A 20,725-nucleotide genomic window follows, 5' to 3' on the forward strand; every position below is an offset into this window, starting at 1 on the left:
TCCTGGGTTTCATTCTGGCCAGTGGACTGCATTGCATGTTTTCTTCCTTTTTTTGTTTATGACAATGTCCACATTTTGACAGAATGCCCCTAAAATGATCATAAAGATGTACCAGTGTGTTCTATCTTGTAGCTATTATGTACATATATATATGTATTGTTTCTGTTCTCAATAGATCTAATTAAGTTTTCATCTTGGCTACTTGTAATGCCTCTCAGTAACTGTAGTGTTATTACCTGGCATGCGAGCTAGCACACTTAATTGATGGGGACGTTGAGGTTAATTTGCTTTTATACGTGTTGCGCTCTGAGAATTCCTGCATTAATGAGCAGCCTGTGCCCTATGATGTTGTTTTGACCATACGTGTTCATGACATCTGCTGCTACAGGCGTCTGCTGTGCAGTTTCCAACACCAACCATGGCCTGCTGTGCAGTTAGTTTTTGCCATGTCAATGTGAGATGTTCACTGTTTTCTAGCTCTAACTCACTTGCATCACTGTGTTTTATTTGATGAATTTATTTCTCAGTGAGTGTCCTTCCATTTTAGTATAACAAGCATATCAGTATATTATATTCCAAATGTATGATGTCCCCTATCTACACAATTCTAGTATCTAGTCATCTGGAATCCATACACCTCATATTCTTCTCCTGCCAGAACCTTTGCATTTTACTGTATCTTTTAAGTATTTCAACTATACTTCATTTGTAATCACTCTTAAACAGTAAGGAGTAAATTGTGGGGGTAAATCAGCAAGTACCTGAGAGATTAAGCCCATTTTAAATCCTCATGCTTCAAGAAACTACTTCAGTTTCCTCTGCTCTCCATTAGCACTTTCAACAAGCACTAGGCCGAATTAAAAACTGGAGCCCTGGAGTTTGGTGCAAATTAAATTGGTAAATTTGGCAGCTGAGGATCTCTTTAGATGTTTGTAAGTTACATTTACTGGTACTACTTAATGCATTATCTTAATTTAGGAAATAAAAGTTTAACTCACCTACTGCATGTAGCACATATAAAAATCATTTTCTTTTTCTTTGGCATTAGTGAAAAATAAAAATATATGACCAGAGTACTGTTCAACATGTAATTATGGTCATTTTAAAAATATGTATTTCGGATTCTGAAAAAATAATTTGCAGTTGAATAGGTTGCTGCAGCAGCACATTCACAGTTCTCTGACTCTCAGGGATGTACTCAAACCTTGTTCTTTCGTGCATTGATTATGTGGGAAATTACTTTTATTTCAAGGTATTTCGAAGCACTTTACAGCACAGTTTGTAGGATTTCAAGAAAGTCAGGCTTGGTTAAAACATGACTTGCTTGGAATAATAATAATAATAATAATAATAATGGAAGATACAGTTAAAAAGATATCACTTGTTTGACTAGAAACAGATATTTAAAGGGATACGTCACAGATTAGCATTAAGCTTTGTATCAGTAAAAACCCGGTAGTATTTTTGAATGACCGTGCTTCCTTCCCTCATGTCCCGCTGAGACTAGATTTCTCTGTATTGTGGGTCTGGAAAAAAAATCTCTTGTCATTTAGCGTCATCAGAGGCATTTTTGCCCAGAGGCTATGGACTACAGCCAGCTGCTTCCGCATGTTTTCAACCTGCCCATAGGTGGTGGGACTGTCACTACCCGATGCGAGTCAAAGTGTCAACCATCTTGAAGCTACGCTAAACAGGCTCTCTCTTTTCAGCAGCAAACTTTTACAACAATTATGTGCATTCAAATACTTGACACACTACGCGAGCTTCACCTGCTACGGAGACCAGCACCTCGGCCTGCGGTGTCGCTCGATGCCGCTAGCCGGGCAAGGGGACATCGAAAGCGGAAACGCGGACCGAGGGCAGGAGTTGGAGCTAGGTGGAAAGCTAACGCTAGCCGGCCACCTGTTCCATCCACCCTGCTTGCAAGTGTCCGCTCATTAGACAACAAACTGGACTACATCCAACTTTAACGAAACTCCCAACGCGAGTTCAGAGACTGCTGTGTTTTTGTCTTTGTGGAAACACGGCTGAACAACAGTGTACCGGTCTGGACTCCGCTATCCAGCTACCAGGCCTGCTAGCCTTCAGAGCAGATAGAGATGCTGCTCTGTCGCCGGGTAAGACTCATGGAGGTGTGCTGTGTTAACACTGACTGGTGCAGAAATGAGGTGCTTGTATCCAACTACTGCTCACTGCTGGACTGGTGGAGTTTGTGACTGTTAAATGCCGACCATTCTACGGGAATTCCTGCCTGTGTTTATACTCAGTGTTTACATCCAACCAAGCGCTAATGCTACCAAAGCGTTAGCTGAACTTTACGGAGCCTATAATGTGTGTGCACTAAATGTAGCCTGTTTCGTATGTCATTTTTATATAATGTTTTTATATATTTTCAATGTGTAACACCACCTGAGCCACGGTGAAACGTTTCGTGTATATGGTTGAAATGACAATAAAACACACTTGACTTGACTCCCTCTCTGTAACCAATTTCAGTCTGTCTGTCTGTAACCGGTAGGCGTGGCTTGGGAGTGGCCTCGTAGGGAAGCTAAGCAAGTGCATTCTGGGAGTTGTTGTCTTTCATCCACGAGCCAAAAATAAATTTTCTGGCTTTTCTCGGTCTAGAAGGCACCAACTTCTAAAAAAAAATTCACATTTCTACTACATAAATGACCCAATTTAATACATATTAATCTTTCCAGCGGTGAAATATCCCTTTAACTCAAGGCCACTTTTTATCACACATGCATACACATGCTCACACATGTCCAATTTGCCAGCTGATGGTCTCTCAGTGTGTACCCTGCACTCTTGTTCTCTGTTCCGTTCTGTTCTGTTCCATGTTCTTTTCTGTGACGACTGATTGGCAGATCAAGGCTGAAGTGTCACCCAGCCGCACATTGTGATCCTCTTCTCTCAGTGTCTTTGTTGATATGGCAGGGTTACCTCAGGGGCCTTGTCTCTGAAGCACTACACAATGACTCAAAAGTGAACTCTTCCTGAGGTTCAAGGTTTAAAGATGAATATTCTGTTAAAGAAACAGGAAAAGTTTTAATCAAATTAGAAGCCTTTTACATAATGAAAGCTGAATGTAGCATGTCAGCACTGCATGCCCGGCCTAGAACCAGCAGAAATTGGAATGCGGCTGTTAATTGAATACGAATAGGTATTCAATAAAATCCTCTTTCAGGAGATTTGTGATTATCTTTCTGTTAGCCCTCTCTAAGTGTACATTTTAAAGCAGGGGATGATGTGGAGCTTTTGCTAGTCCTTTTTAAAATGTTTTTTTTCTCCTTTTTAATATAGCTTTGTCTGAATCTTTTCAGGGTTTGAGAGGAATGTATACGGTGCTTTTTCAGTCCAAACTGACTACTACAGCTTTTCTGGAGTTAACACAAAAGCTTTAAACACTGTGTACTGAATCGGCACTTCTTGCTCTTGTAAAACAAAAAACAGTATTATTTACTTATCCCAATTGGAATATTGCTAATTTCCTTATATGACTAAACAGATTACATCAGTGCATCAGTTTATGGTGTTTTCTATACAGTATTTTAACACTGGATGAACTTTTTACATGTTATGGGTGTTATTCACAAGAAAATATGTTTTTGTACACTCAAAATGGAACCCATAAATCACTGCAGCAAGCTGAAGGTGGCTAAGCAAGCAGCATGGCCTAGAAAGGTAGTCATCCCTATCGGATCCAAGCAGAATCCATCACTGATATGAGAGTCTCGGAGGAGGGATCGGTAGGCGGTATTGACACACACACACACACACACACACACACACACACACACACACACACACACACACACACACAAACAAGGAGCTGCTGCTCTTTCATATTAATTGGACCATTACAGAGAGTGATGATAGGTTATGCTTGGTTGTCAAAAGCTGTCATATTTGGTGTGACAGCAACACCTCCTGACGCAAGTGATTTAAATAGTCCATTGTGCAGGCCCGCCTGCTGCCGTGCACGGCTTTGTAAATACATGAGCTGGTTGTGGTCTGGAGGTAGATATACTGATGCATAAAGAAAGATAAGGTACGGGGAAGCGACAAGGACAGAGAGAGAGATCCTAAAAAACATTTTCCCACCATTTTCTATAAATATTTTTTGGGCTAAAAGTCAATTATCCTGTTGTCAACACTTATAATCATGACTGTAGAAAATAATACCGGGGTTTAGATTAACAAGGTTTTTTTTAGATTCTAATAGATAAGATATTTCAGATTGGACCAAAGTGGTGGGCCGACAAAACGACATTACCATCTTTAGAGCCACAATACCAGCCTCTTGGACACTCCTGAAGTGATCAATAGTTAGCAAAGATAAAACACCTAGCATGCTGGTAAATGTCATTCTGCAGTGTGTTGTTTGAATAGTGTAATTTGTATGTTTTTATATGCAGTGGATGAGTGCTACAATTTACAAAAAAAAAGGGAGCCAAGATTTTAATTATGAGATTGAAGCTGAGAGTGGTGGCAAAGTGACATAGGAAACACAATGTCTGGAATTTCTTTTTTTACTTCATGTTTCGACATTTCTAATTAAAAATGTGCTTTCTGTGTAGTTGTATTTTAAGAAAAATATTAAGTTTTTTTATTGCACAACTAGAAAACCATGGCACAAACTGTGCTAATTGAATGGTATAAAAACAGCTGGCAGCTAATGTTTACTATGTTATGCTAATCTTAGACGTTGTGTTTGTCTCTCTTTAGGCCCAGCTCAGAGAGCTTCAGCAAGTTGCTGAGGACCTACAGATCAAATTAGAGGAACACAGAAGGAAGAAACATGAGGCAGACCGACTCAAAGAGCAAACAATAAAGGCGCTGGAAGCAGGGGGCAGCAGTAAGTGTCTTGCCTCCTTTAACCTGCCATGATTTGGTTTGTGTCCATTCAAAGCAATTTGGTCAATCCACAGAATTGCTTCAGTTTATAGATATAGTTAGGTAATTGGTATGGCTACCACAGGGCAGCTTCTTTTTTTTATTTCAGCTCAGCTTTAAATTGAACAAAAGTAAATTGACCTTAGCTCCTCAAGCCAGATAGTCAGGATGACAAATGGTAGAATATCTGAAACGGCTGGAAGGGTTAAATACAAATGCCTGTGCCATTGAAATACATGAACTATGAGAGGAGTGCTGAGCAACAGCATACTGCTGTCCCACAGCTCTCCTTTTACGTCCCTCAACCCTTTGGAGAGAAGTTGCTTATGACTCACTGGAAAATTTCTTTATCGCTCCAAGCACAAGCTAGCTTGGCATTTTATTGACATTTAGACTTGCACATGTGAATGTACAGAAAGTTGTAGGACTGGATAGGAAGTGGGCTCAATCATTTAATGCACTAAAGTCCATAAGGATTCTGTGTGTGTGTGTGTGTGTGTGTGTGTGTGTAGGGAATAGAGATTAGTGGAGGTAAATTAGTTCAAATTTTTAGATGGTAGCAGAATCAATATTTACATATTCCCATTTGTAATGACCTGCAAAAACACACATTTAACACTAATGGGAAACTGACACACAATTCATATACATTTGTAAATCTACAAGGTTAATTTCTTTTGTCTTTTTAACATATGTTTGAATGAAGAACAAAATGCATCAAACAACAATTTAGTCATTTGTCTACTTTTTTTTTTAAATCTTTTGCCGTCATGTTTCCCACGTTCTTCTCTGATGCCATGAAATGCTGGCAATTGTCTGTCTGTCTAGTGTCAAACTGGCCCCTTAAGTAAAAGTTTTGATTGCAAAAAAGGTCATTTGACTTTGCCGGTTCCTCTGATCTTGCATCCATCATGCTTCCCACTGTGCGAGCTGACCTTTGCTAGATGTCACGGTCTCCCTGTGTTCCTGAGCCTGTCATCCTTTGCTCCCATTACTGCTTATCTTTAGGGCATAACAACCATCAATTTTCATTTTCGTGGTCGCGTTGGCATGTCTTGTCCATGTTGGCTACCCAGCTAGGCTTTTATTATGCAGTTCTAATGACAGTTTGTGTGTGTGTGTTGGCTTCTGTGTGTTGCAGTTGAAGGGAAGTTCTAATGACCTAAAGGCTACTTATCTAGCATTTGTCCTGCACTCTATAAATATGTGCTTCCTCGCTATTTATTGAACCTTTAAAAAAACAAAAAAAAAACAACAACAACCTTAAGATACAGAAGACCCATGAGGACAAATAGTGAATTATCCCAATGAAATATAGGAACATCACAACAAAGAAACAATTTTTTTTCACGTCTTGTCTTTCCCTTTTATGACTTGTCAATAGCCTGTGTCAAAATAGGAATGAAAAGCCAGAAGAACAAGCAGCTGAGCCTGCAAAATAGAACTTAACAGTCTTTCCCTTTACTGCTGCTGTCGCTCAACCATGTCTCCAGGGCTTCAAGCAGAGTCATTTCGAAGTTTTGAAGAGCCAGGTTATTGGTACCCTGCAAGGAAATAGCAGTTTCTCGTGGTGCAGTGCTTTTGGAATGATGAAACAATAATTGCAGGACTTGAAGAATCCGAGATATTGGATATTGATATTATTAGAGTATGAATTGCCCCACTTCATTTAACATGAGAAAATGATTTTCCAAGAGCTTCTTTTGTGTACATGCTTTTACAGGACTCTGGACAGGTGCCATATTTAGAAGAAGCGTTTAGGAACTGTAGTGCTAATATGATACTGTTACACGGTATCAGTACCAGCAAAGTACTTTGCAATTTTTATCTGTGATAAGCGCACTGTAAAGACATTTTACCTACTTACTTAGCTTACACAGTCCAACAGATAATGCACATACTGTAGTGTGTGATTATTACGTTTCCGGGATACAAGAGTATTGCACATTGTCTTCACAAAATTAATAGGACCACATTGTTGAGCTGTATCCTGTCGTTCCATTAGCTAGCTCAGTTGTTTACGATTCTGTAACACTTTGCAAAGCATGCTGGGAAATCTGGTTAAATCATTATTGAATAACAAAGACTTTGCTGTGCCCGGCTTGTCAGAAAAGACACATATGTTTGCTTGTTTTTAAGCCAACCTCAATAAGCTTTGGGTTCATATGGAGGTCTCTTCCTTCTCTGCTGATGTTTATTTGATATGATCCAATATGATCCCATCATATAGGGACACATTGTATTTGATGTCCGTTACTCTCTTTAACTGAATATGCAAAGCTACACTGTTTTGGAGTTCACCCACAGTTTGGATAGAGTGCCTCAAGTTCATCTGTAATCCAGTGGTTGACCTGATTTCTCTTACAGACCGTCTTGCCAACCACCTCTCTGCTGTTCATGTTTCTAAAGGTACATGAGTGCAGATAGACACCCTATAGCAAGTGTGTGAAATGGCAGGATGCCAAACCAGCGTAGTTTGTTGTAATAATACCACACACACATTTCCACACTGAACCCCGAAATGTCATCACTGAAGAATTTTTAATTTAAATAATTGTCATGTTTCTTATAGTTTTCAAAGATATACTGCACATTTTGTGTGAATAAAATCAAATACTTGTCATTATCGTTCATGGTCCTATTTATTCATGCATTTCCAGTGATAGACCCATAGCAGAGCACATACATGCCATTTTTATTTCTGCAGGTTCACCATTCCCTTTTAAATAATTTGTATCATTAGCAATTCATAAAACCACACTGTTGCGCAACAAATAGCACCTTGTTCTCATCACATGGTATTGGTAGATTGGCCATAACACTTTGATAAATAATAAGGAAATCACATGGGCATTCATTTGGTATTGGAAGGTTTGGCACTTGGATTCTCACAGAATAACAAAAGCTCATCTATTCCCATACCATACCTCAGCCTGAGGGAGATCATTTGGGTTTTTAAGAGAAGATAATTGATTTTGCCATATTAATAAAGTTATTTGACTAATTATTAGTGGAGGCCTAGAGGCATAGAAGTATTTCACAAGAAAGTGCCAATAACAGAAAAATAAGACATGATAATGCAAAGTCCAGTTTTACACCGAGTAGAAACGTGCGATCTGGATATGTTATCTTGGTAATGAAATCTGAAGGCCTTTCAATTTACTCCCACTGTTGTCCCGATTTTTCTGGAATTGTGATCCGATCTGAATATGCAAAGTAGGTTGGTAGAACTGATGGATTTATTGAGTGTGGGTATCCTTTGCCTTGTTGTAAGACACCTTCGGAAGTTTTATATTGGCACTGGAGAGAGCTTGTTTCTAACCTGTTTGGCCACGTCTTTATAAATTGGGGAAATGTGTTGCATGTTTTGCTTGAATAGCGCTGTCCATCTCCAGTGCTATTAAACAAACATTTACTCCAGATGTGTTCTGGCTGATCCGCTAGCATTTGGATTGCAATGCGTTCTGCGTGCATTCACACCAGCATTACCGTTTCTCCTTATCCAGATAAAGGTCACATGTTAAAATAGTAGGTGTCGTAGGTTTACAGTAGAACATGCGTATTCTTTGTCCACCTATTCTCTAAAATATACAGACCTTTTGCTTCTCCATGCTGTTCTGACACATTTAGGATATAGTACATTCACCTTGCACATAGTCACTCACTAGCAAGCCTAAACATAGTGTAGGACTCCCTACAATGAGAAATAAATTGGGGACCCCTCAACTCCTCAGAAATGTATATTTTAATAATTTTCTATTAACATAAAAGTGGGCACACATTTTTGGATTTATCATAATACTTAATCTCTGTGAATATTTTGTAGCCTTTTACTTTAATATGATTTTTTATATTTTTGTGCTATTGTAAGCTCTTTAAAAAGCAGATAGTAGAGACAAAGGTCAACAAAGTCCCCAGCCAGAGTCAAACTGGGGATGTTGCAGCCGTCTTAAAGATCACAGCGCTTTAACCCCGAGACTACCGAGCCCTGTAGCCCTATTATTATTATTATTATTATTATTATTATTATTATTATTATTTTACTTAGTTTGGTCTATAATTGAGTTCATGATCTGTGTTTTCTATAAATCCAGAAAACAAGCAGAAAGATGAAATAAGCAAAGGCAAACGTTGTGAAAATAATGTGATAATTTGACACATGAATTTGTCTCATTTATGATACCGGTCTGTCATATCTGCTGTAGGCTGTTAAAAAAATGGGGGGGAACCTTTTAGAGAGAATAAGACAATTGGCTCAGCAACTGCAATCACAACCCTGATGACTTTCTGAACAAATTCAAATGAATAAGTCATTGATTTTTTACACTGCAGTGTACTTCTCATGCTGCAATGTTTTCTGAATGTGACGCAGAATCTGAATCATTGACGCTGTAAACTGGCACCATCTGACGCACAGTCAACTTTAAAACACTTATTTGCAGATTCAATCTTTACATTTACAGTAAATGCTGCTCTCTGTTAAGTAAATGTTCAGTGCAACACCTGCATCCTCTGAAACCATTTCCATCTCAAATCATGTTTTTCCCTCAGAAAGGGGTAATTTCCTGCCTGGAAATATTGCTTATAGTGTATAAAAGAACGCAAAATGTGTGTTTTGTTAGCCTTGGAGTTCAGAGCTTACAATAACAAAGACAGCTCTGTGTGGATAACACGGTCTGTAGCCTAGGCATAGATCTGCAGTCTCCTGCTGATAGGTTCCATTTTCTCTGTTCTCTTTGTGCCTCTCCTATTTTACGAGTATGCTGTGCTATTGCCAGGGCAACATGGGTGGATGAGTGATAGTGTCCATTAGTAAACATAGCCCGCTATATGTGCCATAGGCCTAAAGAGCCAATGTCTTGAACCTCCTTTCTCTCTTTTTTTCGCCCTCCTACTCTCCTCACTTATTTTCCACATTCTTCCCCACTCATCCTCTTACCTTTTACCACTCTGCCCCCCACCCCCACTTCATCTTTTTCATTCTCTGCCTTCCTTCCTCCCTTCTCCATCTATCCTCCTTATGGTTGTTTTTCATAGCTACAGCTCTGCAGTAGAGGGAGGGATGAGACCATTTCTCTTCCTCCTTTGTGCACTCATTTTTTGCGAGACAGAGCGACTAGAGGATGAGTTGAGAATGTTAAGCATTAGTTTGGGAATAGAGCGCTGTTCAAACAAAAGAATAGGCCACTAATAGGACAGACGCTGTGTGTATTGCAGAAGAATATTAGCAAATCTTGTTTTCCCCCCTTGGCTGAGTAAAGTCAACAACGGGTGTGAGAAATCTGGCTTCTCCTTAGACATTTGCTACTTCCAGTAATGTCGTGGGTGACGAGATGTGGTGTACAATCTTGCATCTTCTTAAATTTAAATGCAAAGAAGGCATGGTTTTATAAATATGGATTCAAGGTTCATTTTGGCAAGGCTGCATTTATAAACGCGGGTTCCTTTTCTTTCTAACACCCCTACAGCATACACTCAACACAGGCGCTCTACTGTACACTGGAAAAAAAATGCTAATTTCACAATTAGCTTTTCTGTAATTAGTACGGAAAGGTAATTGCAGCGGATGTGCAATTAGCATTATGTAAAGTGCTTTTCGCCAGACTTAGGGGCCAATCAGTTTGCCCCTTAACATTCTCAGTTCTGCGGATGATGTGGGAGATGCTTAGTGCCGAACATAAGAGAACTTCCTCTCCCTCCCGCTCCAATGAATGCGATTCACAAAATGAATCAGTTAGGGTCACATGCTCGCTGGAAAGGGGGTTGAGGAAGTTTTTACGTCTCCTTTTCATCTGCATGTGAATATGAATGGAGAAGAGGGAAATCACTGTTACACCAGCCGTTACAGCACAAAGCCTCCTGATTGCATTCTGGACTCTGACATGTTTTTTTTCCTACAGGGAAACCAAATGTTCTTTCACAGCGTGACTGACTCATTGCCTGGTTGCCCAACAACCCCCCACCCCCCCCTCCCGCTCCCCATATTTTAAAATCCAACTACAGCTCTGTCCTTTTCTTTTCTCTATCCCGGCTGCCTCTCAGTTTGCATTCAGATGGATTAGTGTTGATAAGAGTGTGTGGTGATTAAAGACTAAATCCAACATAGCTTTGTAATAGAAAATGTTTCTAAAACTTGTGTCTTAAGACTATCATGTAATTTCACTTTAACCCAGATATGATTTTTCTTTTTAGATCTCAGACGTCAAAACAGGACAGTATCCAGCACTTTCAAGTTACTGGACAGCAATAAAGATGGCAGGTAACCTACATGCTGTTTATTTCATGGCACCATTTTGATGGCTCTTGAAACTATGACACCCCTCCAAAGCCCATACATGTGTGATGTGTCAGCCTTAAAATGTTAACAAAAACAATAACATTATTTATAAAAACAGTGTTGGCAAATGTTTTTAGATATAAAGGATCCTTTTTGAATGCCACCACTGATTTTTATACTGAAACTGTTTTCCCTGAGGATTTAACTCTTGCCATGGTGAAAAGGCGTCTGTCACAGTATTTAGATAGGTATGAAATCCAATACAAAAGAAATTCTTAAAGCATATTTTCTCTCCGTTTTGGCTTTTCTCCTCCTACTGTACAGTTTAAGAAATGTACCAGAGAGGGCTTGAAGGCTGGGGAGTGTAAAAAAAGGAACAAGGTTTAAATATTGCCCAATATTTCAGTGGTACCTTTTTACTACCAAATTATCTACTGTCCTTGAACATGGTGCTTCTCCAACCAAACTGCACATTTTAACCACTGTATACTAAAACATAGCAAGGTTTAGTGAAATGAATAGAGCTTTGGCAGATTTTCTGACATTTAAAGTCTTACGGTAAGAGTGAACTACAAAATACAAGTTAAAAAGTAGGACTATCCAAGGATCTTGCAATTCCTAATATTAAGGTATACATCATTTTCAATGGCAAACTGCTAATTCATTTAATAGCCACCAGCTAATACCATAAATATGCACAAAAACAACCCTCCTTTAGGGCAGGTATTTAGTTGTATAGACAGCACTGTGCATACAAAACAAAGGTATATTTATGTTAAGAATAAAACCTGTGATTTCTGTCAATGTGGATAAGGGGAAATTAGCATGTCACATGGGCCAACAAATTCCCAATTTATGTTCACGCACGTGTAATTCTTGAAGTTCTCAAGATAAATCCTGCTAATGCAGCAAAGTGAAAGAAAACAACACAAAGATGAGTAAGATAAAGTAGATCCATAACATCACTGGATTAAAATAATGATTCATATTTTTGCTCTCATGTTTATTGTGATTTTTTTTTTATTGCTAATGCTATAAGATAAATGACTGTTTTTTGAGTACCTTATTCACATCCATATGTATATGTACTACACGCATTAGTTCCACCTTAACTTCTGATGCAGTGAAGTCTCATCAGTCTGAGCTGAATGCACACATCTCATTCCCTGAAACTCCTACACCTATTTGTTCTTCAGCAAACTTAAAAAAAGTAATTCAATGCCCTATTTGCATTGTTTAATCTTCCAAGTCCCAACAGGCCCACGTGTCACCACCCCCACCCCCCAATTTCCCAGATTCCCCTCAACCACCCAAGCTTAATCACTTGCTGTCGTGAGCAGTGTTTAACCTCTGCCAGGTTTAAAGAGAATGGCATTCATTTTGCTTTCAAGCAAGATACTTACATTTTCTGGTGGCTTGCAGAAAAACAGAGCGCGTCATATCCAATGAGCCTTTCCCCTTTATGCTATTTCTCCACTGCTATCCCCACACTCATGATCCTCACCTTCCCACACCACGCCTGGAAGAAAAAAAATCAATACTGCTTAAGCTAACTGGGCATATTCTCCTGGAAAGGAAGCAGGGCTGGGCATAGTAAACTGAAAGCGCTATAAAACATATGGCTGCATCAAGGACGAAATGCTTGTGCAGCGATTTTCCAGGGAGCGCTATGTGCCCACTTATGCATTCCTGCGCCCGGATGTGTACCATTATTCAGCCCTTCTGCACCCCCCCAACCCCTTACCCTTCCCTCCCCAGCTCTGCCTCAATCCATCCACTCTATCCGCTCCATCCCAAGCGGTGTCTTCACGGGCTGCGCTTAAACAAACACATTACTAAGCTGAAATATCTGCAAGTGCCGCTTATTTCTATATAGCCATTGTTTCAGTCTGTCAGTCAATGGGATTCGTTGAGCTGGCTATCTTGAGGCAGGACATGTATTGATGCCTATTTGAATAAAGCACGAGGTGGAGGCTTTGTATATGTATGCTACATCACCATTTTTTCCTGTATGGCTCTGCAGCTCACACGCCCAAGTGTCAAGCTTGATTTTGTTTCCGTTATGATAAATGCGAAGTCCATAGTCACTGGTATACCTGATGCTTGCACATTGCCAGGCAGTTTGCTGACTTTGAACCCGATTAGCATGCACATTGCAGACTGTATATCTTGTACAAAAAAGCTCTTGGCTTTGTCCCTAATGACACTTAGCAAAACACTACCCCCTTTTTAATCCACTCGATTGGAATTGCTAATTATGTTTAATGCAGATTCACAGATAATTGTTCTCTCATTTTTACTGTTAACGAATCTCATTTTTGTGTGTATTTAGCCACCAATAATTGCTTCACGACAAGATTGAACTTTTAGATTCACTCTGAAAAAGGAATATGTCAGAAGCTTACATGCTGCTGATTATCATCATAATTGTATTTTAAAACAAATATTAACTCTGTAGAAATGTTATTGTTCCTGTGATTTGTGGGTTAGCAGGTTCAGACAAGTTGGTTGCCTCTAGAACATGTATAGTAAAGGTTCAGTCTGAAAGTTTCTTCCTCTCAGTTTGTACGATGGGGGAAAAAATCTCCCCCACAAATTGGTCATTAAGGTAGCTTGTGGACTTCCTCACCATTATTTTATCCCAGACCTTCCCAAGCACCACACACAAGTGCAACCCACTGTGCCAGCTGGCAGGCAGTTGGCAGCCCAGTGCAGGATTAACTGGTACCAGTATGCTGCCCTATAAATAGAGTCTACCAACTGCTTCAGGAAATGAACCATGATGGAGCCTCCCAAAGGCCCACAAACAGGTTGTGCTTTTTATCCCCTCCTCTGTCAGGATTATACGTGTGTGTGAGAGTGAGTTCCTTAATGTTTATTGCGGTCTCTTTCAGTCAAACCCACTGTAGGTGTGCATTGCAAAGCACCTGCTTTTATGATGCCATGGTCTATGTGTATAATGCCCTCTGTGACTGTGGCCAAAGCCAGTTTTTTTTTCCACACAAGATTTCCCCAGCCGCTGCTCTGCAGCCTCTGTGCCAACTTAGAATGGAGGGAGCCATTGTTTTTCTCCAGCACTTACCCCGAGCATTGATCCTCTGTAGTGGAACAAGCTAGTCGCTTTGTATGTTTGCCTGCACTTCCGCTTTTGATGGACTCTCGGGATTGATCCTGGCTATGTAGTCATTATCTCAGCTCAGTAATGTTAGTTTAGGTGGAACCTCAGGAAGAAAGACACCAGCAGGGAAGAGTGGCTTAAGAAAAGATCTAAGTGTTCCAGGATAAGAGGTGATGTGTGTAATTTTGATTGTGTTGTGTGTTGAGATGGTCTAAACTGACTGGCCTAAAGAATGAGCTTACTCAAATCACCCAATGTTCAACTCACCCTCATATCAGTTGAAACACCAATTAATGTTTGTTTGCAGTTTAGCTAGTGCTGCTTTATTCTATCATCTCTAGAGGAAAACAGAAGTACAGACTGGTTCATTGATAACTCTAAACAGGTTGTGCACCATAATGCATGTTTTGTGAATCCAAAAGATCGTGCTTTGGGTCCAAAAGTGCAATATTTATTTCTGTATATCAAAGGTTTTCCTTTCTTGCAAAGCTCAAGTCCCGCTACAGCAAGTCCAGTGGAAATGTTTTGCTGGCCCTCAGGTGCTCTGGAATACATACCTCGTGAACAGGTTGTCGGTGTCACTTGCAGCGGGGAAGGCATCGACATGTTCATGGCAACCAATCATAGAAAAAAAGAAGCCTGTTCCAAAATGTGCTTTAAACTTTGAGGAATACTAAAACTGTATACTAACCACATTTTCTTATTAAATTTGATTAATTTCATTCAACTAATTTTAAGACTGGAACTCATGTTTTGAGATGGCTTTTTATTTTTTTAAGTTGACTTGAATTGACAAACGTATTGCTTTTTGTATTCATTTTAATGTAGGAGGACATTTAGTCATTTTACCAAAATACTAAGACTAACCCACTGCTGTTATCTGTCTCTTTTTTTTTTAACACAACAGTATAACAGTGGATGAAGTCCAGGCAAAAGTGGCACTCGTCCATGATGAAGAGCAGGTTCTCTCTGAGGATGAAGCAGTGGTAAGTTGTCTTTCATTCATGCAGTTTATACTACAAGGTATGGTGAGGTCTGGGGGCCACCAAGTTGCCTTCACTTAGGTTATGTAATTAGACCTGAATCCATGTCCTGTCAGACCTTAAGGTACTTTGATTCCCTTACAAAAACAACAAAAAAAGTGTCTAGCAAGGTATTTGTAATATATAGTACATCATCTAAATACATGGTATACAGCATGTCCACTTTTGTATTGTAGGAGAGATCCTTTAAAGGATAAGGGTGACGTTAATTCTATATTTTCCTTGTCGTCAATACATCCTATGTAAAGACCAACCTAACCCTAATTAAATATGTACAATATTTTTAAAAATGAATGAATTTTTTTTTTTTTTTAAATGAATGAAAGTCATTTCCTTAAACAACTGGACACTGTAGATCTTCGCAAACATTACTCAAACAGGAGTAAATAGTGCATTTGTTGGGAACTATTTGCACATAAATACACAGTCAGTGCACAAGTGAGTATTTACCACACTTGTGTATGTGAGATTGAATCAAAAGTACAAGCTCATTATTGCACGCCGCCATTATCATCTATACATACACCATATCAGAGCTGCGTCTAATGTAAATGCTTTAAGATATCCAATTTTATCCATGTAGTCCAGTCGTGTAGTTTAGCATTTTTCAGATTTGCCAAACAGCAAGCTGATACACATCTTCATCCTCTTTTGCTATCTCTGTGGTTTTTATATCTTGCTTGGGTTGGCTGTATGTCTGTTAGGGTTGCTGTTTTCTCCACATGTACGACAGGGTCCCTTCAAAATTCATTTGAATTCTGAACAGGATGAGGACAGTTTCCCAACAGTGATTTTCCCTTAAGCTGCAATGTGTGAGAATGCGGCTGTCGGTTTCACTTTAAACTTGTTGAGCTTCCCTCTCACCAGGCAGCAGCTATCAAAATCTCTGGCTGTAAACAAAATGGATAGAGCTCGATTTTTCCTCATATGCTCCCTGTTCTTTTTTCTACTATAAATGGCAATTGGTATACACAATCATACACTCCCGCACGCTGCTGAGTTCTCCTACTGCAGGGCAGGAAAGTTTAGCTTGTGAGTAGGTTGTCACATTGCTGAAAATGTGTTTACAGTAATGTTCAAATTTTTCACGAATTAAGTTTTCTGTATTTATGGTTAGAGGTAGAAATGTCCTCCACTATTTTAGGGGTGACAATGTGTATGTTGCATTGGCTTGCTAATTTTAGCTGCTGTAAAATGTCTAACTAGAGAAATTGTTTGGATGTTGTGCTGTTAGTATAGAACAGAAAAAAGCTAAGCAGCACCAAAGCTGTAACCACATGAAAGACTGCCGGATGGGAAAAATCAGTGCTCATTTGTTATTTCTGCTGGCTAACGGGGAGGCATTCATAATGAATTCAACTGCACCTGAAGAGGATGAATCAGTATGAATATGCATGAATATGAAAATGTGTACTTAACTGCAACCACAACAAACGGCGATCAAGCTGGGCAAATTCAACAGGGTGCCATTGACAGTAGTTAACAGCCAATTTACATTAGAACTGACAAGAAGCCCTGTGTTAGCATTTTAATCAAGGTCCAAGGGCAGTACGAGAAGTTAATTCTGTGTACTGGGGGATTTAGAGAAACGATTTTGCTCTATGACCATTTATTTATTCTTTGGCACTTCTATCATAGAAATACATTTTCTGCTGACTTTAACATTGCAATTACATTGCCGTACAGCCAGTTCATACTCTGAATATCTGTAAATCCTTTCACATTGATGAATAACACAGTTGTTGAGAGAATGCAATAACACTGGGTCTTCATACTGTACTCCTTTTATATGTATGTGGACAGGAAAGGAAAAATTGCTCAGTTGTAATGTCTGAAGACCTTGATTACTTTTCTTCTGATGCTCAGGGTTTGGGCCATATATTATTTTTTGCACGCTTATTCAATTTGTGTCATTTTCACACATTTGTATTGGTTTCCCCCTTCTTTTCCCTTTCTCTTAAGAAGCTTTGGCCTCCAAAGAAAATTTAGTTTCCACTTCAGCGGCCCAGATAATTCAAGAACAGAGAGGATTTTCAGGAGAACAATTTGATGATCAAAGGAGGCACTCCACTCGGGAGGGAAAAGGGATATTTTGATGTGGTGCTCCCTCAGTATTCTATCATTACGTTGTAGCCCTCTATTCCTGGAGAAACCAGTGTTAATGTAGATTCAAGTTCACTCGCTTTTAGAAGGTAATCATAGGTATCCAAGAAGAATGTCTTGTCATTGTCAAAAAAGTAATAATCTTTTTAAATCGTCTTCTTTAAACACATGTTAAACACAGCATAGAGATGTAAGCAGATATCATGTCAATACTCAAAACTGAAACATTTGCATTAAATCAGCTTTTAGCTAAATCTCTTCTCTTTTGGTATTACCCATAGGACAATACATTCTCAGAAGTATTGATGTGTGACCAAGCTTGGACTGCAGCTATGTGCTGGTGAACAGAGCTGGAGGAAATTGCCTTCTCTCAAGAAGGGCATTTGTGCAGAGGTGAAATTCACTTATCCATCTACTACCCACCAGCCTCCCCTGAAAGCCCCTTACTCAGTCTACCAGAAACACAGAGAGATTAAGAATATGGAATGTTATTCTTTCTCTTTTGAACAGGAAAGTGGAATAAATCCCCTGATTTAAAACAAAAACAAAAAAAACATTCGGTGTTCAAGCACCTTTTGGTGGTGATAAGAAGAGAGCAAAGTTTTTTTTTAAAGTGTATAGATGAAAAACATTGCTGTAGGTACATGAAAGCTTAGGAATTCCCCGCAACGGCTTGCTAGTGGATGTGGAAATCTTGGTTGTTTCACAGTTTAATCGTATTAGCTATACCTCAGGGGTTCCTATATACAGTAGAAGAGAGCTGTCAATTAGTTGGAGCTCTTGACTATGTCACATGATCTTTACCAGCAGGAGTTGGCCCAGATGTCATAGAATTGTTAAAATTTCTATTTATTTCCATCTAAGCATTGTAAGGAGATTCACATGAAGTACTTTAAACAAAACAAAAACTGTTATAAATACAGATAACATACAGTAACTAGTGCTAAAACAATTCATTTTCATTGTTAAAAATGTACAACAATTTTCATAATCAAGTAGGATTTTTTAAGGTCCCATATTGTAAGAAGTGAGATTTCAATGTGTTTATTGGTTATAAAGCAAGTCGAGGTGTATGCTATATAAATAGATATAAGATAAGTATCAAAACCCTCAATTCACAGAGAAATACACACAGCCCATATTCAGACACTGTGCCCTTAAACGAGCCGTCAGGACTTCCGTACGTTTGTGACAACTATACTATACAGGCTAGAGTAGAAGAATGCCGTTACAGTCATTCCTCAGCTGCAATGATGGTGCAGAGATGCTGAGAGTGCAGATGCGGAAGACCCGGAAATGCTGGCCAATCAGAGCAGACTGGGCTTTTTCTGGAGTGGGGGCTTAAACGCTAAAACTCAGCATTTTAGACAAGGGGTGAATACAGGTATATTCAGACAGACAGTATGATAAAAATAATGTTTTTTGAACATTAGAGCATGTAAACATGTTCTAGTAGAACTGTTGGTTAAACAATACAAGTAATATGAAGATGTAACCTTGGGCACTGGAAGATTGTGATTTTATAGACCACAATTAACTGAATAGTTATGTCTAAATACTTCCCATAACATAATTACAGTTATGAACAGTAAAAACCTTTCCTATACCATTTATCAATCATACATCGTTCTGTCATAGTGACAGATTGACAGCATCCCACAAAGCTAGAAAGCACCTGCAAAGCAAGCCGGCCTGACATGACTTCACCTTTCTATCTTGGCAACACTGAGCTCTTTTGATGTTCACAACACACAAAACAAACACTGGGTCCCCCTCCCATCCCTACACTACCAACCAAGGTCAGCCGCTCGGCCCGGCTCTTCACACCATCTGTTTGGGGCTGGTTGACATTTGGCCTTAGCCAACACTGAAATCTCACTTCAGAGGGGGGCCCTGCATATTTGCATTCTGTTTTTGTATTTTTTATCAAGAGGGGAGATTTCAGCTATTTTTCATCTCGATGGCAAGAATTAAGACCTTGACTGAATGTGCAAGATATTAGTGAAGAGAGAGATTTAGTGATGCATATTGAAGCAGTGTATAGGCTTTTAAAATTTGCTAGAAACAGTACAATGGCTTTTGACTTCTTATACAATGCTGCACATAAACTGTGCATTACATATGGAGTCCAGATATAACCATGACTGCAATTGTTGCACATTTAATCAACACAAAAAAGTCGTAATTCAAAAATCACAGCCACAGCCACAGGAAGGCAGGCATTACAGTACATACTGTTTGATGATGTCTCGCCAGCCTCCAGAAGGGGGCAGCAGGCCTCTAAACTGAGCGTGAGCTAATGGAAAAATGGAAAGTCACATTCACAGGTCATTTAATCTCTTTGTTTTTTATGGGCTGGGCCTCTGGTGCTGTTTTCCTGCCTCGCTCTCTCAAAAAAGAGTGAGATCCCTCCTGTTCAGAAATGAACAATTCTCATCTGCCTCCAAGAATTAGCTTTTTCATGCATTTGTAGGGAGGTTTCGTAAGCTTGCAGTGATTCTAGGTTTGTTTTCTAATGAGAGTTTTGGTTCTGGATGGGACTACAAGAGCAGTTTTCTTTTACGGTCTGTATTTAACTTTCTGAAATGCCTTTATTTGGAGCAATGTATGCTTTTACGTCACAGAGAGTAACCTAGAAGTTTGATATCTGCAGACCTAAGCTGTACTTACAGTAGCATTCCAGTCTTACTGAACTGACTGTATGGATGTAGGCCATGATGTTACTTTACAGTGTATGCTCAAGCTTTCCATACCCCGCTGAGTTTGCTTGTGGATGACACAGTAGTAAAGTTAAACCATACACAGCTTACACTGTATGATCTCAGTAATTTAGATGGTAGAATTAGGTATGTGCAGGTGAGCAGAATCATAGTATTAAACACTGGCAGCCATATACAGGTTTTGCATGTCCGCTTCTGTATTCCAACAAGATTATAGTCTTGTGTTAAAAGCCTGCTGGGTATATGAGGCTGGCTACGCTGAAGGGAAAAAAGGGGGTGGTCTGCACCTTTCCCCCCTCAGTACCATTCATCACCCCCCATCACACGCGTTATGTTTTTGCTCCCCAGCTGGAGTGCTTTCAAGCTATATAATGCGAAATGACAGGCTGAAACCAGAGGTGGAGTGATATGCGGTTTGTAGAGCTGAGGTAGAGAAAACTGACCTGCTAAAAAAACGCTGTAAGGTGTCATGTTCTTTTGAGATAGGAGGCCAGTGAGGGGAGGCGGAGGAGGGGTACAACTAATGATTTGGGTGGTAACTGTGAAAGATTTTTTTTTTTTTATT

General features: G+C 39.5%; 1 protein-coding gene across 3 annotated transcripts in view; it reads left to right on the top strand.

The window, feature by feature from the left end:
* LOC144534255 (glucosidase 2 subunit beta-like) overlaps positions 1–20,725 on the top strand; it is a 123,063-nt gene that overhangs the window by 8,405 nt on the left and 93,933 nt on the right. For all 3 annotated transcript variants that reach the window (XM_078276087.1, XM_078276089.1, XM_078276088.1), the window contains 3 exons: positions 4,732–4,861; positions 11,092–11,158; positions 15,202–15,280. In XM_078276087.1, coding sequence (XP_078132213.1) covers positions 4,732–4,861; positions 11,092–11,158; positions 15,202–15,280 — 276 coding nt within the window. The remainder of the gene's footprint in view (positions 1–4,731; positions 4,862–11,091; positions 11,159–15,201; positions 15,281–20,725) is intronic.

The sequence above is a fragment of the Sander vitreus genome, chromosome 19 (assembly GCF_031162955.1).
Source record: "Sander vitreus isolate 19-12246 chromosome 19, sanVit1, whole genome shotgun sequence".
Classification (NCBI taxonomy): Eukaryota; Metazoa; Chordata; class Actinopteri; order Perciformes; family Percidae; genus Sander; species Sander vitreus.